The following is a 27,872-nucleotide window of genomic DNA, read 5'->3' on the forward strand; positions in this document are numbered from 1 at the left end:
ATTACAGTGATTTTTTAGTAGTTGTGGAATCTGTGTAGCAACAATTTCAGCTGGAATTTTGGGTCATTTTAGGGCTGGTTGATTTGGTGGTATATTTTTAGGCGCAAATTTTAGAATCTGAAATTGTTTAGATTGAATTTGGAAGAGGAAAGACTGTAAGAAACAGGAAGAATTGATACTTTAACAAGAAGCACCGAGAAATCTGGGAAATTGTAGGGGTTCTGTCTTTGTTATTGAAAATACATTATTCAAGGTCTGTAATTGTACTATAAGAACAAACTTTATTTAATGATTAACTAAATTATTACGGCCAGCTGGGGTGGAATTAGGGATTTTAGAACTTGCACAGGAGCGTTTTTCAAGGGGGAAGGGGGGGGGAGAATAAGAATAAAAAGGAGGGTTACAAATATCACAGACAAAATTATCCTTCCCCTAATTTGATATTTCAAACATAAAGTGCTAAGAAATCTGGAAAATTGAGAATTATGGAGTGCTGTTGGCATGTTTTTTTGCTAAATTCAAAACTAATAAAATTGAATTGGTCTTTTGCCACCCATAGGCTAGACGTAAATAATTTCTTAGACCACACTGCTTTTCCATTTACAAAAAAAATAAACAAGAAAAACGGGTTTTAATTTCTATCAAGCAGTGAATACAAAACACTTAATTAAACAAAAATACTCCGAATATTTCGGCCCCACATCCGGGAGCCTTTCTCAACAGAAAAAAAAACAAAAAAAAATTTCTTATATCAACATAAAAAACATACTAAACAAACAAAATAAAAAATATAAATCAAATAGGAAAAGAAAACTCACATATTAAATAAACAATCCCATTCCCTGGCGTATAAACAAAATCGAATGCTTATATTGATTGGAACACACCTTCTCACAGAATATAAATGGAAATCTGTCAAAAAATGAAAATATATTTATACTTAAACTAAAACAAAAAAGTTCAGCTAACCCCTGGCCCATAACCATTAAATAGATCTCACAAGTTCATCACCCAATGTTTGAATTTTAAATTTCACAGATTCGTTTGCTTGCAAGCTTAGCTGCAGTTCGTTTAGCTTTCCCAGCATTTAACCCAGTCTGACCTTTGTCCACAAGGTCATCATTCGTATCCTAACTATTATCAAAAATAGTACTGGTTGAAAATTTTACCTGCTTTTTAATTAAACTATTACAAATCGAATTGATCCTAAAATCCCCTTCATCTCTATTGATACTAATACCCCCATATATTATCTTTTTTATTTCTATAATTTCCCTGAAGCTTTGTAAAAGTCCTACAGACGTATCTACTATTTTTGTTTGATCAAATAAAATACTGTGATGAGGAAAATTATAAAGATGTTCTGCAACAGCTGACTCAAACGTTTCTGGTGTTTTGTTTTGTTTTAGAGCGCAATCTACGGCATTCTTGTGTTGCTGTAGCCTATTTTCTAAAATCTGTTGTGTTCTTCCCACATAAAATTTACCACAAGAGCATGGAATTTTGTATACTCCCTTTTGCAAATTTCTCGGTACCTTGTCTTTCCCTTTATATAACAACGAGCTTATATTTTGTCCTGATTTAAATGCTGTGTTTATATTATGTTTTAATTCTCTTCTTAATTTTTGTGATAATATTGGGATAAAAGGCAAAGTTATGTAATTTGTTTCTTGATTTGACCCATCTTCTTCTAATATTTTTGGTTCCGTCAACTTTTTTTTCCTTTTTTCAATTATTTGAGAAATCATATTTTCCGGATAGCCATTACCTGCTAGAATATCCTTAATAAAAATTAGTCATTGCTTATGCATTCTGGTGATGCTAATTCTAATACCCTATCAACTGAAGAAATAACCACACCCCTTTGTACCTGGATCGGATGATTTGATGTGAAAGACAAGTAACGGTTGTTATTAGTCGGTTTACAGTAAATTGAAAACGCTAGTTAACTTATTCTCTGTTTCCTTTTTAATTGTAAAAATTAATTCTCCTCTCAGATTATTTAAATGTTCCAAAAAACCTTCAATTTGTGATTCTCCGTAATTCCAAATAACTAAAATATTATCCTTGTATCTGTCCTAAAATTTAGGTTTTAAAAAATATGTTTCTATAGCTAAATTTTCCACATACTCTACATAAATATTTGCTAATAACGAACTTAAAGGCCCTCCCATTGCCAATCCCCTTATTTGATGGTAAAAATTATCTCTAAACGTGAAGTAATTAGTATACCTGCTAGTTATTCTGACTAAATGTAATATAGTTTCCACTTCAATTCCCGAAGATAATTCTTCTATCTCATTTTTACGTTCCTCAAGTTTTTTGGATAAAATACTAAACGATTTATCGACAGGAATATACGTATACATGGATTTTATATCAAAACTGAACAATCTAGATTCTTCTGATATTTCTACACTTATAAGTTTATCTTTTAAAAATTCAGAGTTTTTTACATACGAATTTTGGAGATATAATAATGGTTTAAGTGTCATTGCTGCCCATTTCTCGATTTTTACCGTTGGTGAATTCGTATATAAAACTTTTCTCAACGGGAGCCGTTGAGAAAGGCTCCCGGATGTGGGGCCGAAATATTCGGAGTATTTTTGTTTAATTAAGTGTTTTGTATTCACTGCTTTATAGAAATTAAAACCCGTTTTTCTTGTTTAATTTTTTATCAACATCATTTGTGAGGTATATCAGATAGAAATGACGAAATCTTATCATCAGACTGATTCAATTCTATACTAACAACCCTTTATTGAATAATCGGGAGAAAATGTACAAAATCTAATAATCAGATGGATTGAAGTCTGTATCATCTACACTTTCTAAAATACAAAAGGATAAATTGAAAAAATCTAAGTGTTGGAATGAATAAATTTTTTTTTTCAATATCTATTGTTAGATACATTGAATATGATTGACAAAATCTAAGTATCAGAGTGAATAAATGCATTATAAACATCCTTTGTTGAATATGTCAGTTAAAATTGACATGTCGGATAAAATTGACAAAATCTAAGTTTCAGAGTGAATAATTTTTTTATCAATATCTTTTGTCAGATACACCCAATATAATTGACAAAATCTAAGTGTTAGAGTGAATAATTTTTTTATCAACATCATCTGTCAAATATATCAGATAAAATTTATAAAATCTAAGTATCAGAGTTATTAAGTGCTTTATCAGTAACCTTTTTTGAACATCTTAGATGAACTCTAAGTATAAGAGGGATTAAATTCTATATAAACATCCATTTCTAGTATATTTGGGATAAAATCGACAAAATATAAGTATCAGATTGATTAAATTCTATATCAACATCCCTTTCTCGAATACGTGGGATAAAATTGAAAAAATCTAAGCGTCAGAGTGAATAAATTTTTTATATCAATATCTATTGTCAGATACATCGAATATAATTAACAAAATCTAAGTATCAGAGTGAATCATATCAACATCATTTGTCGAATATGTCAGTTAAAATTGACATGTCGGATAAAATTGACAAAATCTAAGTGTCAGAGTGAATAATTTTTTTATCAATATCCTTTGTCAGATACATCCAATCTAATTGACAAAATCTAAGTGTTAGACTGAATAATTTTATTATCAACATCATCTGTCAAATACATCGAATAAAATTGATAAAAGCTAAGTATCAGAGTGATTCAATGCTTTATCAGCAACCTTTGTTGGATATCTCGGATAAACTCTAAGTATCAGAGTGATTAAATTCTATATCAACATCCCTTGCTCGGATACATAGGATAAAATATCGGATAAAATTGACAAAATCTAAGTATCGGATTGATTAAATTCTATATCAACAACCCTTTCTCGAATACGTGGGATAAAATTGAAAAAATCTAAGCGTCAGAGTGAATAAATTTTTTATATCAACATCTATTGTCAGATACATCGAATATAATTGACAAAATCTAAGTATCAGAGTGAATAAATGCATTTTCAACATCATTTGTCGGATATGTCAGTTAAAATTGACATGTCGGATAAAATTGACAAAATCTAAGTTTCAGAGTGAATAATTTTTTTATCACCATCTTCTGTCAGATACATCCAATATAATTGACAAAATCTAAGTGTTAGAGTGAATAATTTTTTTATCAACATCATCTATCAGATACATCGGATAAAATTGACAAAATCTAAGTATCAGAGTGAATAAATGCTTTATCAGCATCCTTTGTCGGATATCTCGGATAAAATCTAAGTGTCAGAGTGATTAAATTATATATCAAAATCCCTTTCTTGGATACATGGGATAAAATTGACAAAATCTAAGTATCAGAGTGAATAAATGCTTTATCAACACCCTCTAAATGTATTATCAACATCATTTGTCGAGTATATCGGATAAAATTGACAAAATCTAAGTATCAGTTTGATTAAATTCTATATCAAAAACCCTTTCTCGAATACATGGGATAAAATTGACAAAATCTAAGTATCGGATTGATGTATTCATGGCTCTAATCACAAGAATCAACTGATCGTACATCCTGCATTTTTAATGTTTTTAATACATTATATTTTGGAAACCAAGGCTATTGTTATCATTAAAATGAAAATCAACAAAAGATATATTTAAATGTTTCTCAAGTTCAAACGGTTAATACCCAAGCATATGCGACTCGAATTTCACTTTAAGCAGCTGTAACAATAGTAGTTTTTTTTTTTCAGCTTTTCCACAAACATTTTATCGCAATTTCTAATTATTTTAGCTAAGAGTATCGTTTTGTCTACATTCAACAGTTGAAAATATCTGAATGCATTTAAGGTATATTATGAACGGCTTGCAAAAAACATGAAAATACTACTACTACTATTAGTAACAACACACTACGCTTCAAAACCATCTGAGGTATTTCCAAAATTCTACTTTAGAGGCCTTTTTAAAATATTTCTAAAGCGCTACAAACATCAGAATCGACTTTAGACTACAATTTATGTCTTAGGGAGATGTTTTTGAAATCCCCCTTCCCCCCAAACTCAAAATTTTCCAAAATTATATGTTAGAGGCTTTTTTAAAATATTTCTAACGCGCTACAAACATCAGAATCGACTTTAGATGACAATTTATGTCTTAGGGAGATTTTTTGAAATCCCCCTTCCCCCCAAACACAAAATTTTCCAAAATTATACTTTAGAGGCCTTTTTAAAATATTTCTAAAGTGCTACAAACATCAGAATCGACTTTAGAGGACAAGTTATGTCTTAGGTAGATGTTTTTGAAATCCCCCGTCCCCCCAAACACAAAATTTTCCAAAATTCTATGTTAGAGGCTTTTTTAAAATATTTCTAAAGCGCTACAAACATCATAATCGAGTTTAGAGGACAATTTATGTCTTAGGGAGATGTTTTTTAAAATACCCCCTCCCCCCAACCTCAAAATTTTCCAAAATTCTATGTTAGAGGATTTTTTAAAGTATTTCTAAAGCGCTACAAACATCAGAATCGACTTTAGAGGACAATTTATGTCATGGGGAGATGTTTTTTAAAATCCCCCTTCCCCCCAAACTCAAAATTTTCCAAAATTCTACTTTAGAGGCCTTTTTAGAATATTTCTAAAGCGCTACAAACATCAGAATCGACTTTAGAGGACAATTTATGTCTTAGGGAGATGTTTTTGAAATCCCCCTTCCCCCCAAACTCAAAATTTTCCAAAATTCTATGTTAGAGGCTTTTTTAAAATATTTCTAATGCGCTACAAACATCAGAATCGACTTTCGAGGACAATTTATGTCATAGGGACATGTTTTTTAAAATCCCCCTTCCCCCCAAACTCAAAATTTTCCAAAATTCTAATTTAGAGGCCTTTTTAAAATATTTCTAAAGTGCTACAAACATCAGAATCTACTTTAGAGGACAATTTATGTCTTTGGGAGATGTTTTTGAAATCCCCCTTCCCCCCAAACTCAAAATTTTCCAAAATTCTATGTTAGAGGCTTTTTTAAAATATTTCTAAAGCGCTACAAACATCAGAATCGAGTTTAGAGGAAAATTTATGTCTTAGGGAGATGTTTTTTAAAATACCCCCTCCCCCCAAACTCAAAATTTTCCAAAATTCTATGTTAGAGGCTTTTTTAAAGTATTTCTAAAGCGCTACAAACATCAGAATCGACTTTAGAGGACAATTTATGTCATGGGGAGATGTTTTTTAAAATCCCCCTTCCCCCCAAACTCAAAATTTTCCAAAATTCTACTTTAGAGGCCTTTTTAGAATATTTCTAAAGCGCTACAAACATCAGAATCGACTTTAGAGGACAATTTATGTCTTAGGGAGATGTTTTTAATATACCCCTTCCCCCCAAACTCAAAATTTTCCAAAATTCTATGTTAGAGGCTTTTTTAAAGTATTTCTAATGCGCTACAAACATCAGAATCGACTTTAGAGGACAATTTATGTCATGGGGAGATGTTTTTTAAAATCCCCCTTCCCTCCAAACTCAAAATTTTCCATAATTCTATGTTAGAGGCTTTTTTAAATTATTTCTAAAGCGCTACAAACATCAGAATCGACTTTAGAGGACAATTTATGTCATGGGGATATGTTTTTTAAAATCCCCCTTCCCCCCAAACTCAAAATTTTCCAAAATTCTACTTTAGAGGCTTAAAATAAAATTGAAAAAATCCAAATTTCAGAATGAATAAATGCTTTAACAACATCCTTTATCGGATATGTCGGATAAAATTGACAAAATCTAAGTATCAGAGTGACTAAATTCTATATCAACATCCTTTTCTCGGATTACAAAGTCTTGAGCGTAGTTTGTCAATCAGAGCGTCTGATCTTGTAGAGTTTGTCATAGTTGTCACTTCCTTTCCAGGGTAAGATCAAATTGTCATTGAGATGAACATGAGCAAGAAGCCAGCAGAAATGACATATATTCATCAGTCCAGGGATGTAATTATTTCTGAGTTCATTGTGACTTGACCAGAAATCTTGATAAGATGGTACTGTCTGACACCCATAAGCATATTTATTGCAAAAAAAACTTCCATTTCATCTTAAGTAATTGGGGTGAACAAAACACCTTTCTGAGTAGCTTATAAGTTTGTTTGAAATACAATGTGGTCAATCAGATCAAGAATTTAGAATTAAAAATAAAAATGAACAAATTTATTTTAAGATTTTAGATACTATACTCAGTTTTGTGGAAATTGCTTGAGTTTCATTTTTTCGTTGAGCTGCTTTAGTGGTCTCAAGCTCAAACCATGCCAAAAAAAACACTTTAGCATATGCTGCAAGGTGGTCATTGGGGATGACCAGCCTCTCATGTCCAATATCTCCTTATTGTGCTTCATATCTGAAACTGTGATGCTACTAACTTGTACTTGACTACACAAAGAACAAATTGACAGGAAAACAACATTAAAGATACCACTATTTCTAAGTATTTTAATCTTTCTTACTTTTTATTAAAAAACAGCACGTGGTCCAATCTAAATACTAGGTGTCACCTCACTAGGTGTCAGTTAGGCTGCCTATAAAATTTTGCTCGTCAGATAGTGTTGCTAGGCATATGCTAGACCAGTGGTTCATTATTTTAACCACATATCATGGTAAAAAAAAAAATATAAAAAGTTGGTTTCATGTTGGAACAACTTTGTTGGATAGGGTTAAGTCATAAACTTTTGTTTTGAAGAAGAAGTCCTTGATAAGGCTTAAAATTCAAATGGAATAATAGAAAATGTATAAAATTCAGAGCAAATGAAAAAGAGATAGAAAAGCCAAAATTAAGGTAAAATGTTTTTTACTAAAATTTAGATATGGGGTAAGGATAGGATAACAGAGAAAAAATAGGGGATTAAGGGGATGGGTAAACTAAGGAATAGGGATATATGGCAGAAAACTTGACCCTAGGCCCCTGTCTTAGCTCTAAGCAAATGTTTGAAAATACACTTTATGTGAATTCAATTAAATTGGCTCATGAATAACAGTGGACATTTTTTTGTGTATTGTTTGGCATCCACCAATGATATTTTTCAGTTTAAAAGTTCATCAAGTCAGTCAAGTTTTTTCAGTCAAAGTTTGCATGTCAGTCAAAGTCAATAAAAAATGTCAGGTTTCTAAATGACCCAACTTGCTTGGCCACTGCAAGAAAGGCCAGAAAGCCTTTTTCATCCTACCTAAGGCTGTGTTTTCTAAGAACTAAACATTGTTGCAAAAATTAAATAGCCCTCCACCACCCACAAATTAGTTGAACAGCTCCTTATTTCAGATAAATATTTTGATTAAACTAAACTATCTAAATATGGACAACAGGCACCAAAGGTCTAGAATAGCATCTTTTTAGAAAGAAAAAGATTGTAGAAGAAAAACAGACACTTAGATTGAAAATTTTATGTTTATTTAATGGTTTTGTTTATTTTTTTGACAAATAAAATACCCCCCCCTAACGGCAAGGAGTTTTTAGTTTGGCCTAGGGAGTGATGTCTGCCTCCTATCCACTTCGGTCCATGGCAAGCATTTTCCTCAGTCTGATGTTTGCCATCATCAGGAACTCAGATAGGCCTTCAAACCACTGCTTCTTTGGTCAGCAACAGGGTTGCTTTGAGCAGCTTTTGTTGGGTCAAAGTTGAAGACTTGTGGGTAGATTTGAAGGCACTAATACCAAAGGATTTTGACATCAATGCTTAGATAATTAATATTTTTGAGTATGAGTTTTGTCTCTTTATTTGTGTATTTATTTTATTTTTTATCTTTTTATCTATCATAAATACTAGTTGTGTTGATTTGATTACTGATAACCGTTGGTGTAAAATAATGAAATCTTGAACCCCCCCCCCCCCAGTGTTCATTTGAACAGAAATTAAAAAGTTCTAGTGGCCTTTTTAAGTAAAAAAAAGGGAGGGCAACTAGACCCCTTCCCACGTTAATGTTTTCCCAAAGTCACCCGATCAAAATGTTGAGATTACCATTTTGTTCACTATGGTCGAAAAGTACAATAACCATATCTTTGAGGATGACTTAATCCCCCACAGCCTCAAAGCAATTCAACATAATCTTGTATGATTCGAATTTGTTTCTCAATTATAATTAAACTAAAATGAAAACATTATGACTTTAAAACTTTTAACTAAGATAGTGAACGTTTAGAAATTTTCCTTAAGGGTATTCTCATTGAATTTCCTTTCTTTTAAGATCATGGCAACGCGTGACGAGTAAGCTGGTAATGACAGTCCAAATATTAGTATGTGTAAAAAAAGGTATTTTTCAAAATAGTGTGGAGGGACAAAAAATCTAGGGGTCAACTGGTCGAAAAAAATTCCTTCAGTCAAACTTGGAAGTCTATTCTAACTGCGGGATGTGGCTATAATTGTCATGAATAAAAATGAACCAATCCACTTTGTGTGGCCTGAGGCTGCTTTCGATAAGAAAATTCAAGATATTATTATTTGAAAATAATAATTCCCTACCCCCCACCCCCTAGACCCCAATGGTTCCTTAGAACTTCACTGAGTCAAATTAAAAAAAAAAACTTTTTGGTATCGCTGCTTTCAATAAAAAAAATCAAAGTACTATCTCTAAAATATAGTAACTCCCTCTGCCCCCACCTCGGGATACCAGCTTGATTGGTTACCGTACCTACTTTAAATTAAAAAAAATTGATGTTTTCAATCCATGCTTTAAAAAAAAAAATCAATTTACTATCACTTATATAATAACTCCCTATGCACCCCTCCCCCCTCTGGATACCATCTCTGCTTTAAATTAAAAAAAAAAAATTAATTTTTTGTCATCCCTGCTTTCAATAAAAAATTCAAGATATTATCATTTAAATATCATACTTCCCTAACCCCCCCCCCCCTGGATACCATGCACCTTGATAAGGTACCTTCTCTGCTGTAAATTAAAAAAATTGATTAACTTTTTGGCATCTCTGCTTTAAAAAACAAATAAATTTGACATACTATCGTTTAAATATATTATCTCCCTACCGCCCGCCCCCCCCCCCTCTGGATACCACCTTAATAGAATACCGTCTCTACTTAAATTAAAAAAAATAGCTTTTTGGCATCCCTACTTTCAATAAAAAAAAATCAAGGTACTATCACTTAAATATAATAGCTCCCTACGCCCCCCCCTCTGGATACCATCATCTTGATAGGATACCGTCTCTGCTTTAAATAAAAAAAAATAATTTATTGGCATCCCTGCTTTCAAAAAAAAATCGAGGTATTATCATTTAAATATGATAGCTCCCCCCCCCCCCTCTGGATGCCGTCTCTGCTTTAAATTAAAAAAAATTAACTTTTTTGAATCCCTGCTTTCATTATAAAAAAAATTCGAGATATTATCATTTAAATGTAATACCTCCCTACCCCACCCCACCCCCCTCTGGATACCACCTTGCTAGGATACCCTCTCAACTTTACATTAAAAAAATAATTTATTTAATGATTAACTAGGTCACTCTATGGTTCAAACAAACACGCGAAATAACGTTAAACAGCTTAGTGTTCCTTGAAAAAAAAAATTGAGGGTAATAGTAAAGGGGTACAAAGTAGACCCCGGCACCGCGCCGATGAGGGAAGACCGGCGGTGGCGGGGCCAAAAACAGTGCGCCATGCCGCCGGTAAGATGTTGGTGGCGCATCGCCGGTAAGATATCGGCGGCGCGCCGCCGGTGCGATCAATGTTGGCCGCAAACATTAATGTTTTCATCAGTCTTTCTTAAATCACAGCTTAAATTTACAACAGATTCGAGCCTATTCATGAGTTAAAAAATTCACAAAAGTCGCTGGTTGGAAACTGTTCTTCTTCGTTATTCATCAAGAGAAGTAGAAATCTGGTAGAAACGAAATGGCTGTGGCGTTTCCGAACCCTTGCATAATACGAGTAGTTGAAGTATCTATTAGCTATGCATTCTTAAAATAAATAATTATCAAAATTAATATATTTTTCATCAAGCATTACTGCATACAAAACCTCAAATACCGTATATCAAAATTCGTCAGTTATCTGGTTAAAAACTTTGAATATAACTTTGAACTCAAAAGCTTAATTTTTTCATAATGCCCTTTGCCTATATCTGTTTTGTCACCTTTAAAACAGTTTAAATAGGCAACTTTGATATTGATTGTTTTTTGTTTTTTTTGCTCTTTTGGATTCCCAAAAAGGTTTATTTTATTAAAAACCGTTGTTTAATAACAATTTAAAAAAAAAAACATTTTAAAGTTTTTTTGGCATCTTTATAGAATATATGTCATGTAGGCTAAGGCTGAACTGCTGTTTTTTTTATTGCTTTTGGCTGCTCTTTTGGATATTATTCATTTTTTCTTTTGGGGATTCATTCCAAATTATAAACTGATAAATACATAATATCAGTCAAATTATAAAAGGAGTAAATTTATCAAATTGAAAAATACATGATTAACACTTCAATTACAATGAAACAAGAAACAGTTAATGGTTTATTCGGTAAGAAGAAAAATGAAGTGCCGGCTATTTTCTTAGGTAAAAAATGAAAAGCTCGTCCGTTTTAAATGTAATTATATGAAATAATGTGCAGACTGAAGTAGCTCCAGGAAGATGTTGAGATTTTCATCCTAGTTTGTCATTTTTAATCCAAGCAAAATGTTAGGACGCTTAGTATCATTTATTGAGTATAAGCTTTGATTTCCAAATGCTCACAAAAATTACCAAATTTAAGAAAGTCGCAACAATGAGTCACCTGTGGTCAAAATAATCAAAGATTCCTCTTTGATCCCCGAACCAGGCTCAAAGCTTCTGCTATGGTCATATCCATGGAAATCTCCAAAGAGTGTCTTATTAAAATTGCTTTCAAGAGTAGTTAGGGGTATTTAGCCTTATTGAAGCTTCTTATTGCCGAAAAATGTTTTTGATATTTATTTTAAAGCTTCATATAACTAAACTAATTTGCTTCATATTTCATAAAACTATGTACAGTGATGTTTAAGTGCTAGTCCTATACGTTTACTACATAATCTCTTTCTGGAGAAAATTCTAAACAGAGTTGACGTTGCCAGGTAAACTGGTGGTTCTCAATTGCAGAAGAGGGGTATCCTATAGACCAATCAATTACAACGTGCTGCTATAATTGCAAAGAAACAGTAAAACAACTTTGAATAATTTAGAGTGTCTTTCGTAAAGCTTCCTGGAAGGAAATATTTTTGACAAACCCATCTAAACACATAATTACGACAAGACTGCGTATAAAATTACCTAGAATATGCCGTTTGCCATGTCATTCCTCTTTCAACTTCGACTTTATATAATACAATTTTTGATCGACCAGTGGCATGTGTGTAAAGAAACCAAATGGATTCAAGGATCTTTACTTCTTCACCTCCTAAAAAAATAATAGCAACGACATATCAACAATATATTTAGAATCAAAATATTGACAACCAACAATAGAGGTCATTATTTGCAACAAGCTATTAAGTATGCTTCTATGAGCTGAGAAAACATTAAATGCTCAAAACAGTAAATACCGAGCTTTAACTCAGCTAATGAAACATGGATCTTTTGGTACTTGTATGATATACCCCCTGCAGCTCAAGAATTGAAGTTAGGTTAATCCTAATAAAATATACATAAGTACGACAGAAAATATAATTCTTCGGAAACAAATTTGGGCTTTATGCGGGTCTACATGCAAAATGTGTTAGCTACAACTATTCTGATATTATGATGTAAGAATTGTTTTCTGACTTCACGCTGTCCAAATACTTTACCCTCACCCCTAATGTGCAAACATATAGCCCAAATTATATATTTCCCATCTATTCTGTCAATTCTCTTTGTCTTTTCTCACATTAAGTTAAAAGAAGCTAGCGAAAAAAAACCGGTTTACAGTGCGTCAATGCATGAACAGCTTGAGCTGCGGGGGGATATATCAAACAAGTAGCCATCTTTTTTTAAATAAACTTAAGGTTTTATTTTATTTTTTTTAAGCGAAGAACCACTTAACGATATTACGAAATGGGTTTTGCGTTCTCTATTTAGAAGTGAGAGGTCCATAAGAAGATTCTTTATTAAGAAAATATTGTATGTTTCCAGAAATGTTAAGTGTCAAATCTGCGATTCGAAAGATCTTAAAATACTTTTACAATCAAAATATCTGCAAATTGCTCAAAATATTAACAAAGAATACACAGTTGGTCTTATCCTTATTTCAACTACTTTGTAGGAAACAATTTTTGATAGAACGATGGACTAAATCGAAAATTGATTCTGATTAAAATATTTGCAAATTGTTCAAATATTAACAAATTCAGCACCCGAAGCGTTGACACCCTGTAATGGCGGCCATTGACAGCAATAGGATATCAAAAGTGCCTCTGAGAACTGAGAACCAAAGTACTGATAGCTAGCAATTGTGGTCACTTTTGAAAGTTTTTCTTAACTTTTCCATTGGGCAATAAGCGTAAGGCTATCAACAACATTGACTGTACAAAACGGTTGGTGACGAAATACAATTCAGCTGTGTTGTAGTCATGAAAAAATAACAGCTTTCTTTTACTAAACTTAAGCTTTTGATTTTCAGCATTTTAGTATAAAAAATAAACAATATTACGAAATGGGTTAAATACTGAAAATACACCGCACCTTATCTAGAAATAAGAGGCCCATAAGAATCTTCTTTTTATGAAAAAAGAAAAAAAAGGAAGATTCCCAAAAAGTATGATAATACTTAAAAGAAAACGTCTTGACATTATGAGGGCCACATTCCGTACAAAAGCAATCCTTGATCATTGATCATAGAGACAAAACGTTAGTATCAAAGATGATGAAATAACAATAAAGCGTAAATGTGTAAAGATTCACTTCAAATGGGGCTTTCGTTATGCGGTCATTTCATCATTTCTTAGGTTAATAAAGACAAGTTGTGTGCCGCTTGAAAATTGTTTATTGAACTGTCCGAACCTCATGTTTACGCACTTGGTCACGGAGGCATGAGTAGGCTTAAAAAAAATGTAATTTAGTAATATCAGAAGCTTGAAACGAAAACTGCATATCTCAGGGCCCCCACCGCACTGCACAAGATCCAAAATTAGGTGATTCACTGCAGTTCAGAAGTTATGAAATATCGAATTAAATATTTGCTTAAAGATTTTATGGGTTTCGAATAATTTCAAATATTTGAAATATTCCCCTCCCCTCCCCCCACCTAAAAAAATACTTTGATACATTTCTCAATAAGAAAAATAGGAATAGAATATTGACAGTGTTATAATGCAACAAATAAGAAAAAAGTTTCAATGAAGCAGAATTCAACTGGCCAAAAAAGCAAATAAAAAGAAGTTCCATATAAAGAAATGAAAAGGACTTACTTGCCTTTTCAGCAAGTAATTCCATATAAAGGAAAATTAAAAAAAATATATATACATGAAAAAATGCATTGACTAAATATACAAGTGCGCGAAAATTTGTTAGTATGCAATACTGTCTTTAAAATCCAAGGATGTTCTGCAATAGAAGGTCCTCTTCAGTGTAGGTGCGTAAGCGGGATTCATTTAAGTCGTTTATTCCACCATTTCGCTTTTGCAAAGACAACGATCTGCAGATAATTCAAATTCTTTGCCAGTGTGTATTCTTTCATCTATAAACAATTTTTTTGTCTCCTTGTTTTCAACAGTACAGACAAGATAATTATCGAAACATCGATCTATTTATCGATTATTACCAACTGCAAATGAAAAGTTAACAAATGAAAACTTTGGATTCTTGATGATCTAGAATTAAAGCAAAGCTCATCAGTTTGAAAATTTTTAAAAAAGAGTAATACGGTCCCAATGTATTTTTTTTTTCTGACCAAGGCACTTTGTATCAGGGCCCGACCAATAAATCCGCTGTCTGAAATTATTGGGTAGACATGGGGGTCAGTTTTGGACATCATAAAAAAGTATAAGATACTGGCCATTTTTTTTTATTTTTTTTTTACGCAACTTATTCAGAAGATGTTACCAGACTTCCTAATGTAATTTTTGCTTGTCCAGTCCTTAGGGGTGGAGCAACTAGCTAAATCTGACTATGGTGGAGAGAGCAGCGGAGGTGAGTCAAATGAGGTCGAAGTATATTTCTTGTCAATACACAACACACTTGGACCTGGTCCAGCAATGTTCGAAATATGGTGGGTTCAAGAACGTACAACTTCTACTAAAACAACTACAATAAATAATACATTTTTGTTTAATGAATGTTCAGCTGCGTGGGTGAAATATCCAGGATTAAATCGGTTAAAACCATGACATGTAGTCAGGGGTGCAGTTTGGAAATTTAGTTCATGTGTCAGTACTTTTTGGCATACTAGACAATCTTGTCGACACAACCTTTAGATTCCTCCTCCAAACTTAAAATGTTGCACCCCTGTATCCAATGTGCCTACCATTGATTTCTTAGTAAGAGACCATATCAAATGAATGTAAAGTAAAGGGTTCTGACTAATATGTTAATGATTAAAATGTAAATTTCCACTATTTATATTGTTGTTGTGTTTCGAACAACCAGTTTCAATAAATTTCTTTCGCCTCTTTCAATAAAATTGTCATGTATTTGTGTTAATGTAATTAAACCGTCTTCAAATAGAACTATGGTCCAGCCTAGAAATTCATTTGGTTTGATTGTTTTTAAAAACTTTAGATGATGTTTTTTTTTTTTTTTTTTTTTTTTTAGGGGAATTTATTGTAAAAAAACATTGGTATTGTATTGGTATCGGACCCCAAAAATCCATATTGGTCGGGCCCTACATTGTATAGAAGAAGTTGTCGTATAAACTTTGAAAGGAGTTCATTCAATTGAGAATTGGAAGTTCTACTTCCCTTTTTAAGATTCAAAACTGATTGGAGGGCAACCAGTCCCCTTCAACACCCATTTTTCTCCCAAATCATACAATAAAAAATTTGAGATAGCCATTTTTTTTTTCAACATAGTTGAAGGGCCAGTGATTATGTCTTTGTGGATAAAACACCCCCTTCAAAAGCCCTCAGGGCAAGGGTTAAAAGTTTTAATAGTTGCAAATTAGTACTATAAGAAATTTCGAATGCCCTTATAAAGATCAAAAATGATCAGAGAGCAACTAGCACCCCCCCTCCACCACTTCATCTTTTCCCCAAATGAATCTGGTAGAAATTTTGAGATAGCCATTTTGTTCAAAACAAATTCCAAAGATCACATAACAAGACCTTTATAAGGTTTTTTTATGGGAGGGGGGGTTTTGTAAACTTTAGAAAAAGGCTTATTGGATTGGAAATTTAAATTTGTAGTTCCCTTTTAAGAGCCAAAAATGATTCGAGGAAAAGCCCTCCTCTCCGCCCTGCGGCTCTCTTTCCCAAATACATCTGATCAAAATTATGAGATAGCCATTTTGCACAAAATAGTCCAAAGAATATATAACAATCCTGGAATAAATTCAGCGGATATAAATTCCTATAATAATTAAAATTCAAAATGACCTGAAACCAGTTCTATGCGTTTTCTCCCTGGGAAAATCCCCCAGAAAAATATCAATTCGTGTAAAATACACCCCCCGCTGTTGAAAATACAAAAGAAACTTTAAAAGACGCATAAACAAAATCTGAAATTACTATCTACTCCCTTATGACTTCTGGGAATGTTTCTGGTCTATGCTGTTATTCTGTTAGTAAAGAGGAACACTAAACCCCAAAATGAGCCGAACTTATTGCGTATAGACAGGGAACTTCCCCTTGCTCGTTCAAACCTCCACCTCATGGTCGCAGAAACTTCGGAAGGTACTTATTAGATCAGAAATTGAGAGTTCTAGTCCTTTTTTATAAGTCAAAAGTGATTGGAGACCAACCAGCCTCGGGGAGAGGGGGTAATTTTCCAAGGGATTATTTTCCTCGAGGGTATTTTGCACGTGGTTTTGGGGGGTATTTTCCACTTGGAGGAATTCTGGGGAAGGAGCGTAAACACCGACCACCACAGAAATCATATGAAGTGCATTAGCATTGCTGAAGTAGAAAACGATGTTGACACAATATTTTTTGTTTTGCCAATGCATTTTGTATAGAAGGGGGTGTCGTAAAAACTTCAAAAAGAGCTAATTCAATTGGAAATGAAAATATTTAGTGTCCTTTGTAAGATTCAAAAGTGAATGGAGGGCAACCCAGCTTTTCTGGCGTTCTTGAATATCGCTTGACTCCTGGATTGTACTTTATGTCATACGCAAAAAGTACTCTGATTATCAAAAAGCTACCAAAGGAAGTGGAATTGAAAAACAACGATTTTATACAATTATTGTAATTTCTGCTGGTTCTGTGTTTCATTGTTAAACATTATAAGCTCGATTCATTTACTAGCAAAATCTTCCTGAAGTAATCCTGAATTAGCCTTAATTGACCATTACCATTTACCTAAATTAGCTACCTTCTAATACAGCAAGAAGTCCCTTAAACTTAAATTGTGCCAAATTTACATCCTGATTGGCTGGCGGCCAATCATAGGGTCTAATTTTTGTATCGTATTTGCGATCTTTTCTCAGGATATCATTGGTATTTTTGAGAATACAGTCGACAAGAGCCACTTCATACGAGCCATCGAATTTCATAGTAGGAGAGAGGGTTGTAGACATTGGATATGAATGTCACATAGAAATATCTATGTCATTGGGTTTGCTAACGTCTTCAACTGCAACCCAAGAATCAAAATCAGAGTCGTATCCTAGCCAACGAACAAGCAACTGTCTCTTACCCCTAGGAGTACGGCTCTTTAATATCTTTTCAATTTGATAAATTTGACTACTGTTTCTAACTTTTTGTAGTTCATATTCATAAGAAACACCGAGAATCTCTTTATCTTTGGTGTCTCGCAGCCGATATGTCGTGGGCTCGATGTCTAGGATTTTTGTAACTTTAAAAAGTTCAGTGCTCCATAAATAATTCCTCTTTTCAAAAATATTGCTGGTTCTATTAATTCGAACAGAATTGCCAACATCGAATTTTTTCTTCACAATTTTTTTTTTTTTCGCTGGAATATTGTTTAAGAAAAGTGTCAAATGTATTTTCACTGCAATGAACTTCCTGAGGGCTAACATAGGACAGAGATCGATGAGGTCGTTGGTTATATATTTGCATGATGTTGTCTAAATCATGAATAAAAGCAGCAGTATTTTTCAGTGTACTGAAATTAATGGACGAATCGTTCTTATCAATTTTTCACCCAATGCAGCCTTTATTGGATTAAATAAAAAAAAAAAATATTTTTAAACTGAAAGTAAGGAGCGACATTAAAACTTAAAACGAACAGAAATTATTCCGTATATGAAAGGGGCCCTCCTCAACACTTCGCTCTTTACGCTAAAGTTTTTTATTGTTTTAAAAAATAAAGTTATGAGACAAAGTCAATAGGGTAATAGTATAGAGGTACAAAGACAACAACAAAAATGTCGAAATTATTCAGATATACCTCAAATTATTGGAAAACTGAGTCATAGATTCGCCGTTGCATTCAATAAGATCCAAAGAATCTAATTAAAAGGGAGCACACACAAAACCAAGTTAGGCTAGTAGCATATGAGAAATCGCAAAATACCCAATATAATGAACAAGTCCTAATAGGGGGGGGGGGGCAGGGTCTATCAAAATATATCAATGGTTTCCCAGGGAATTTGATATCATTTTCTTCTGTATTCACTTTAAATTAAAAAAATAATTATCTTTTTGGCATCCCTGCTTTCAATAAAAAAAATTAGGTTTTATAATTTAAAAATGATAGCCCTCTATTCCCCCCCCCCCTATAGGAAAAAATTTAAAATTTATTCATTAATAATATTTTTGGGGTAACATTCGTCTAAATATTTAATTACCCAACCTTGTAAATTATCTTAGTCTGTAGCTAAATTTAGTCTAAATATAAGGTTTTTTTTTTTGGGGGGGGGGGGGGTACAAATACAACAACAACAAAGGCGAAATTATTAAGATATACCTCAAATAATTGGAAAACTGAGTCATCTTTATAGGATACCGTCTCTGCTTTGAATAAAAAAAAATTAACTTATTAACAAACTCGCGGTATTATCATTTAAATATTCTCGATCACTACCCCCCCCCTTCTGGATACCATCTTGATAGGATGCTATCGGAGCTGTATAAATTCCAGCCAAACATTTTGTTAAAAATCAAACATTTTTTTTTACAGTGAAGGCGGAAAATTGGATTTCCTGGAACCCAGCTTCTCCACCTGAACCACCTGCTCGAGCTACCTTCGAAAATGTGACAGGTAAGAGCAACCACTTTAAGCATAATGCCTCAACTTTTCTGTATGATGATTTTACTAAAGAAATTTGGGTGGACAGAGACTGATATTAATGTTCATGTGGATGCAAGTTCTGTATGACAGTCTTCTATGTGGCTGAAGGCATCACAACCTCCACAGTAGTGTTCTCTGATGTTTAAATACATTCTATGCATTGGCTTAAATGCATTTAAAATTTTCATAATAAAAGAGAAAAATTACTGTAAAAAACAGTGTATTAAAAACTAGTTTTCAATAACAAATTAAAAAAAAAAAATTTTAAACCTTTTTTGGCTTCTTTATAGACTATATGTCCTGTAGGCTAAGGCTGAAGTGCTGCTGTTTTAGTAATTTTGACTGCTCTTTTGGATATTATTAAAAAAAAAATTTTTTGGGGGGGGGGATTCATTACAAATTATAAAATGATAAATAAATAATATCAGTAAAATTATAAACTGCATATAAAAGGAGTAAATTTATCAAATTGAAACATATATGATGAACACTGCACATGAGAAGACTTCAATTACAATGACACAGAAAACACTTAATGGTTTATTTGGTATGAAGAATAATGAAGTGCCAGCTATTTTCTTAGGTAAAAAATGAAAGCATATCCGTTTTAAATGTAATTAAATGAAATAATATGCAGACTGAAGTAGCTCCAGGAAGATGTGAGGATTTTCATCCTGGTCTTTCGCTTTTAATCCAAGCAAAATGTTAGGATACTTAGTATCAGTTATTGAGTTTAAGCTTTGATTTCCAAATGCTCACAAAAATTACAAAATTTAAGAAAGTCGCAACAATAAGTCACCTGTGATCAAAATACTCAAAAGACTCCTCTTTGATCCCCACCCAGGCTCAAAGCTTCTGTTATGGTCATTTCCATGGAAATCTCCCAAGAGTTTCTTTTTAAAATAGGTTTGAAGTGTAGTTAGGGGTATTTAGCCTTCTTTGCTTTTCTTCAAAGCTTTGAAAAAAGTGTTATAATATTCCAAATGTTACATTTGTTATATTTGTGCATATTTTTGGTAATCATTTGTGGGGTGATTGAATTTTTTAAACCACTGTAGATACGTAAGAACGTTGCAACATCTAGTACCCTGATGTCATAAGACTGTCAAAGAATCCTCCTTGAACCTCCCAAACTAAAAGCTTTTATTATGACCTGGCCTTTTAATGTAACCTGGGAACTGGACCAGGCACCCCTACTCTAAAAATCAATCGAGGTATTATCATTTAAATATGATAGCTCACTACCCCTCCCCCCCCCCCCTCTGGATACCACCTTGATAGGATGCCGTCTCTGCTTTAAATAAAAAAAAAAGTTAACTTTTAGGGATCCCTTCTTTCAATAAAAAAAAATTTCAAGATATTATCATTTAAATGTAATACATCCCTACTCCCCCCCCCTCTGGATACCACCTTGATAGTATAAAGTTTCAGCTTTCATTAGAAAAATGATTTAATTAATGATTAAATAGGTCACTACATGGTTAAAAAAAAAACGCAAAATAACTTTAAACAGCTTATTGTTCCTTGAAAAAAAGTTGAGGGTAACAGTAAAGGGGTACAAAGATAACAACAAAATTATTTAGATATACCTCAAATTATTGGAAAACTGAGTCATAGATTCGCCGTGGCATTCAATAAGATCCAAAGAATCTAATTAAAAGGGAGCACACACACAAGTCATATTAGGCCAGTAGCCTGTGAGAATTTGGAAAATACCCAATACGATGAAAAAGTCCTAATAGGGGGGGGGGGCCTGGGTCTATCAAAATATTTCAATGGTTTCCCAGGGAATTTGATATCATTTTCTTCTGTCTCCACTTTAAATGAAAAAAATAATTATCTTTTTGGCACCCCTGCTTTCAATAAAAAAAGGAGGTATTATCATTTAAAAATTATAGCCCCCTATCCCCCCCCCTGTAGGCAATTTACAATTTATTTATGAATCATATTTTTGGTGTAACTTCCGGCTCAATCTTTAATTCCCCAACCTTGTACATTAGCTTAGTCTATAGCTAAATTTCGTCTCAATAGAAGGTTGTTTTTGGGGGGGGAGGGGGTAAAAATGTTTCAGAAAGAAGATTGTATTTTTATCAGGCGTTCGACATTTGAGTATTAAAAATTAAGAAAATCTTATCTAAAAACAGCACACAAAAAAAATCTGCAAATTTAAAATTCAGCAGTAGAAACAATCTGTCGGCTGTCAATTTCAAAATCCAAGTGAAGGCTGAAGCTGTAAAGTAGTGAATGCCTTCTATAATTCTATTCAACTTGAAAATAAAATTCTTGACTACGAATGATGTAAGAAATAGCGATTGGGAAACCTGATTCGAAATGATTTAAACTCATTTCATAAGGCGATACTTTTTTTTGTCAACATATGAAGAACTGTGTATATTGCAATATTTGCAATTGCATATTGCATCTGTCTGGTTTTTATGCAAAGTAACAAAAGAGACAAAAATTAATTAACAAGAGAGCAGTGAAGAATCATGGTATGCAAAGTATTATTTGGCAGGGAAAGTCACTGGTGATAAATCGCTAGGGGCAACACCGTGATTGCGTGATTTTTGGGGGTGACGCATAGATTTCCGGGGAAATACCCGGCAATTTGGGGATAGTGAAAGCCCTGCTTGATTTCTAATCATGAAAATCGAAATACTAAACCACACGAGAAGGAAAAGCTCCGACTTTGCGGTTGACGCAATAAAGAATTGGCGCAAAATTAATTTAAAGTCGACCAAACGCCGCTGCCTCTACTGGCAGCGGCGCGCCGGCGGTGTTACGACACTTCGGCGGCGTTCGAACGGGCCTCTTGTTGGAGGCGTTCGGTTGAATTAATTAAATAATCAAATTGTGTCCAAAATTTTACTTAGAATCCAATATTTGGATTCTCAAGTAGAAAACTGAAAAAGCGGGAAGCTTACAAGTATGGATACAGACATAAAAATCTAGTTACCTTTTCTTGGCTTATCTGTCAATCAAGGTGGGTGACAGGACAGGAATTCCCAAAGTGACCAGATCAACCAAAGAATGATTCCTTTGAACTGATTTTCAGTATTTTTTGAGCAGGTAGGCTAAAACATTTTTAGGGACTGACTTTTCCTGAAGTTAGATTAGAAAATTCTGCTCCGATTAATAGGAAAAAGAAAATTTACACTTCCTGATGGTGTAAGTCTCATCAAAACTGAATATCCATCAGGCCCAAATTATTAGAAATTAGATTGCTTTTCTAAGATATCTGGGAAATTGGGTGTTGGCTTTTATTTTTCTCTCGTTTAATTTAAATCTACTATCTAAGTTTTACTAGTTATGTTTTTTTTTTCAGTTGAATAATAGAAATAAATAATTTAACCGTCTAATTGGTACGATAAGGGTAGTAATAGGTATCTGCTCTCATTTTCTGACAGAGAAACGATTACGAGGCTTGAGAAAATGTCAGTTGTTACCAAACGCTAAATGGCGTTGAGGTTGAAAATGTCAGTTGTTACCAAACGCTAAATGGCGTTGAAACTTCGGAAACCCCTCTAAAGAATGGGCCATCGGTGAATCCTTTTTATTTATTAAATAAAAAAACAAGTTTTTTAAACTGAAAGTAAGGAGCGACATTAAAAAGGGGCTTTCCCCTCCTCAACGCCTCGCTCTTTACGCTAAAGTTTTTTATTGTTTTAAAAAATAAAGTTGTGAGACAGAGTAAAAATTTATCGTAAAGCGCGAGGCGGTGAGGAGGGGACAGCCCCTTTCATATACGGAATAATTTCTTTTCGTTTTAAGTTTTAATGTCGCTCCTTACTTTCAGTTTAAAAACTTGTTTTTTTATTTAATTTCTGATCATTTTTTAGTTAATGCATATTTTATTTGGCTCACCGTCATTGAATAAGTAAACAAAATTTTTATAAAAATTTTACTTTTCTTTTGCTAAATGGCTGTCTCTAAACTTGATTCTGATGTAATTTACAAATTAACTTACGTAACGACCTTCTATATTCGTATATTTTTCTTCTGGCAAAAAATACAAAGTTGCAGTTTTTTGCAGATATGAGATTGAAACGTATGTAATAGAGTTTTCTGATACGCTGAATCTGACGATGTGATTTTCATTAAAATTCTTTCACTTGTAGGGGATGTTTCCCCCCTCTATAAAAAATCATGTAAATTTTCTCAGGCTCGTAGCCTTTGATGAGTAATACTTAACTTAATAAAATTTATATATTTAGAATCAGCATTATAAGCCCATTCTTTTGATACATTTATTGACATCAAAATTCCGTTTTTAAAAGTTTCGATTACTATTGAGCCGTATCGCTTGTTTTTTTTGTTTTTTTTACGTATATGTTATTACGTATATGAGGGGGTTCTCCCTTTAGTCAATACCACGCTCCTTACGTTAAAAGTCAAAAAAAATTAATTCACAAACCCCTGAATCACAAAGGCCGTTTAATTAGAACAGATAGCTCTTTTGAAAGCACTAAAAAAACTGTTGCGAAAAGAGCGAGGTACTGACTTGGAGCGAACCCACTCATATACGTAATACTTTCTGTTCGTTTTAAGTTCTAATGTTGCTTCTCACTTTCAGTTGAAAAAACGTGTTTTTTTTTATATATAATTTCTGATCGTTTTTTAAATAATGCTGGGAAATCCGGCGCCCCCTTCATATAAATGTCCCTTACCCCAAGAAAAGATTCTCCCGAGTAACCTCCTCCTCGAGCCCCCTGCCTCCCCCCCCCACGAGAAAAAAATCCTTCCTGGAAATGTCTGTATACTTCCCAATAACCAATACTATATGTAAACAATGAGCAAAGTTCATAACTTGCAGCCTTTCCCCTGGGAACTTTGGGGGATTAAGTCATCCTAAAAGACATATTTATTATATTTTCGACTATGCTGAACAAAATTGGTATCTCAAAATTTTAATTGGGTGACTTCGGGAAAAAATGAGCGTGGGAGGGGGCCAAATTGCCCTCCAATTTTTTTTGGTCACTTGAAAAGGGCACTAGAACTTTTAATTTCCGTTCAAATGACTCTTACGATATTCTAGGACAACTGGATCGATACGATCACCCCTGGGGAAATAAATTAATAATAATAATAAAAAAAAACACGCGTCCGTGATCTTTCTTCTGGCAAAAAATACAAAATTCCACATTTTTGCAGATAGGAGCTTAAAACTTCTACAATAGGGTTCTCTGATACGCTGAATCCGATGGTGTGATTTTCATTAAAGTTCTATGACTTTTAGGGGGTGTTTCTCTCTTTGTTCGAAAATAAGTCAAATTTTCTAAGGCGCATAACGTTTAATGGGTAAGACTAAACATATATATATATATATATATATATATATATATATATATATATATATATATATATATATATATATATATATATATATATATATATATATATATATATATATATATATATATATATATATATATATATATATATACATTTATGTATATAACAAAATGACGATTAGTGTTCATTTTTAATGTGTTTCTTTCTCAGATCCAAAACACTACCTTTGACCCCTATTGGAGACAAGCAGGACAGATATTTAAAACAGAAGTAGATCCTGAAACGGTAACTTATCAACTGGAGGAATTGGAACCTGACACAAAATATTAATCCACGTTAGAGCCCACAACTCAATAGGGCTCTCCGAACTGTCGGAGATTATAATCAAAACTTCATTTGGTGAGTGATTATGAACTTTAATTACAATTACTTTAATGCAGTTTTCATTTATCTTTTCTTTAAGCTTAGCTAAGCTGTTAAACCGAAATTCACTCAAACTTAAGAGGCGCTAACTTAAAAATAGACATAAGTCCATTTTATATATAAATATAAAATGGACTTGCTTCGTCAAGTCCATTTTAAGATACACAACATCTCTTTGGATAGTTTGTAGAGTGATTTGTTGGATAGCTTGTAAAAATAGGTCAGAAATACTCAATTTTCTAAAAAGATAGGAAAGGCTCCAGAAGCGGAAGAAAACTGATTGATTTGTTGATTTATCAGAATTTCTAAAAAAAAAAAATTCAGAGCGGAATTTCAAAATTTTAGGTAAATTAATTATAATTTTTTCAACAAATTAAATTAAAAAAAATATTATAATATTATTATTACAGAATTGTTTTCAGATGATATTTTTTTTAGGTTTATGGTTTACTTGTAAGACAACACCTGCATTACATATTAGTTGAATGAATAACAATGAAATAAAACTTTAAACTTTGAGGAAAAATCTTCTTGTAAGGGCAGAAAGACAAGAAAAAAACGTTAGAAAAAAATTATCGTCAACTGTGGCTTAAATTTCCCCCATGCAGCCCTATTCCGAATACTGTTTTCCCTAAACCTCATAAAATATGAAAACATATTTCAAGAGAATACATATTTCTTCTGATACATTTAATATATATTTCTAGGTATTTCGAAATATGTATAAATATATATTTCTTTGTTTATTATTATTATTTTTAATCACTTCTTTACATGTCTTTTATCTCCAATCGATTAACTTCCTTTTTCTTTTCTAGGCTAAGAAATTAATGAGCTGAGCAGTAAATTTTGCAACTAAGTTCGTGTTAGCTTTTATACTGTTGTCATCTTTTTGTGTAATGGCGTTCAGTTTAACATAAAAAAGTAGTTGCAATAGACATGGCTTTCAATACTAAAAAAAAATCATGATTCATCAAAATATACATAGTGACTCTAGTAAATTCTGTCTATTCTAGTTTTCTAAACAAATGGAAGGGGAAAAGAGCATTGATAGTCAACGCTAACGATTATTGGATGCAAATTTGTTTAATGATTCTGATAAGCATCGCTTTGAGGCCTCTAACCCTAATTATTGAACAAATATAATATTTTTAACCTTTTGTTTACTTTATAAACTCATAGACTGACGCCTTGTCATAACTATTAGTAAAGTATCCTTTTGTGTTTCTCCAAGCTTGTTCTTCTGCTTTTCGTAATAATCTTTTACGTCCGACGGAAGAATTCAACCATTTGGGCATTTTAATGCTCAAACTTTATTGAGGACTGAACATTAATTTGGTTCTTTCTTTTTTACGGTCAGTTATGTGTTTTAGCCCTGTTCTTTGTTTATTTATTTTTTTATCACTTCTTTACATGTCTTTTATCTCCAATCGATTAACTTCCTTTTTCTTTTCTAGGATAAGAAATTAATGAGCTGAGCAGTAAATTTTGCAACTAAGTTCGTGTTAGCTTTTATACTGTTGTCATCTTTTTGTGTAATGGCGTTCAGTTTAACATAAAAAAATAGTTGCAATAGACATGGCTTTCAATAGTAAAAAAAACATAATTCATCAAAATATACATAGTGACTCCAGTAAATTCTGTCTATTCTAGTTTTCTAAACAAATGGAAGGGGAAAAGAGCATTGATAGTCAACGCTAACGATTATTGGATGCACATTTGTTTTATGATTCTGCTAAGCACCCCTTAGAAGCATCTAACCCTAATTATCGAATATATATAATATGTTTAACCTTTTGCTTACTTTATAAACTCATAGACAGACGCCTTGTCATAATTATGAGTAAAGTATCCTTTTGTGTTTCTCAAAGTTTGTTCTTCTGCTTTTCGCAATAATCTTTTACGTTCGACGGAAGCCGTCAACCATTTGAGCATTTTAATGCTCAAACTTCATTGAAGACTGAATATTAATTTGGTTCTTTCTTTTTTAGGGTCAGTTATGTGTTTTAGTCCTGTTCTTTGTTTATTTATTTTTTTATCAATTCTTTACATGTCTTTAAAATACAATCAGTTAAAGCCCTTTTTCTTTTCAAGGTTGTAAAAAGAGATAAGCAGTAAATTTCGAAAAAATCAGTGTAAGCTTTTATCTGTTGCCCGTCTGTTTGTGTAATGGCATTTATTCTTACATAAAAAGTTGCTGCAACAGATCAGCCTTCTTGTAATTGTAAAGTTAAAATAAAAATCAGGGGTTCTTAACCTTAAGTTAGTTTTATTCTCTGTAAAATTCTTGTTTATGCCTCTTGTTCTTTCTCCCCTTTTTTACACTTTAAAAGAAATAGAACCCTTTACCTTTTTTCAATAAATTATCTTTTTTACTCATCCTTCACTAAACGAATTTACTGCTCATTCAAGCTCTTCTGCTTCTCAGCCAAGAAATCGCATCCTGAATCAACAAACAAGTAAACAAGAAAATAAATTCAAAATTTTATTTACTCTTTATCTAAATAAATATTGAAAAGCTTGTTTAAGTAAAACTTTATAATTTCGTATTCTTATAGCTTATCATATACTCACTACTTACTGTTGCTAGAGTCAGGAATTACTTAAGGAGCCCTGATAAAAAGGTTGAGTCAGTTGGGAAGGTGATCTTGCTCAAAATCATAGTTTTGGAATCGTAGAATTTTTTTATGCTAGAAAAAGAAGTACCGTATGTTTACGCTCATCTATACTGCTAAATTAATAGAATAATAATTATAAAATAGACCAATCGTTGAATAAGTTATATGTTTAAAGAACTTTTCGAATATTAAAATTTTGGCATCAATGGACTAAGACAATTTAATAAAAAAATAAAGTCAAACAAACAATTAATATATAAATAATTAGCTTT

General features: G+C 32.7%; 1 protein-coding gene across 1 annotated transcript in view; it reads right to left on the minus strand.

Annotated features, from left to right (window-relative positions):
• LOC148950464 (histone-lysine N-methyltransferase SMYD3-like) overlaps window positions 1-27,872 on the minus strand; it is a 51,912-nt gene that overhangs the window by 10,584 nt on the left and 13,456 nt on the right. Inside the window, exon 4 of the mRNA XM_089091870.1 lies at window positions 12,218-12,344. Within this exon, the coding sequence (XP_088947996.1) occupies window positions 12,218-12,344 (127 nt within the window). The remainder of the gene's footprint in view (window positions 1-12,217; window positions 12,345-27,872) is intronic.

This window comes from Artemia sp. Qi Xiang Cuo, chromosome 7 (assembly GCF_049724085.1).
Source record: "Artemia sp. Qi Xiang Cuo chromosome 7, ASM4972408v1, whole genome shotgun sequence".
NCBI lineage: Eukaryota > Metazoa > Arthropoda > Branchiopoda > Anostraca > Artemiidae > Artemia > Artemia sp. Qi Xiang Cuo.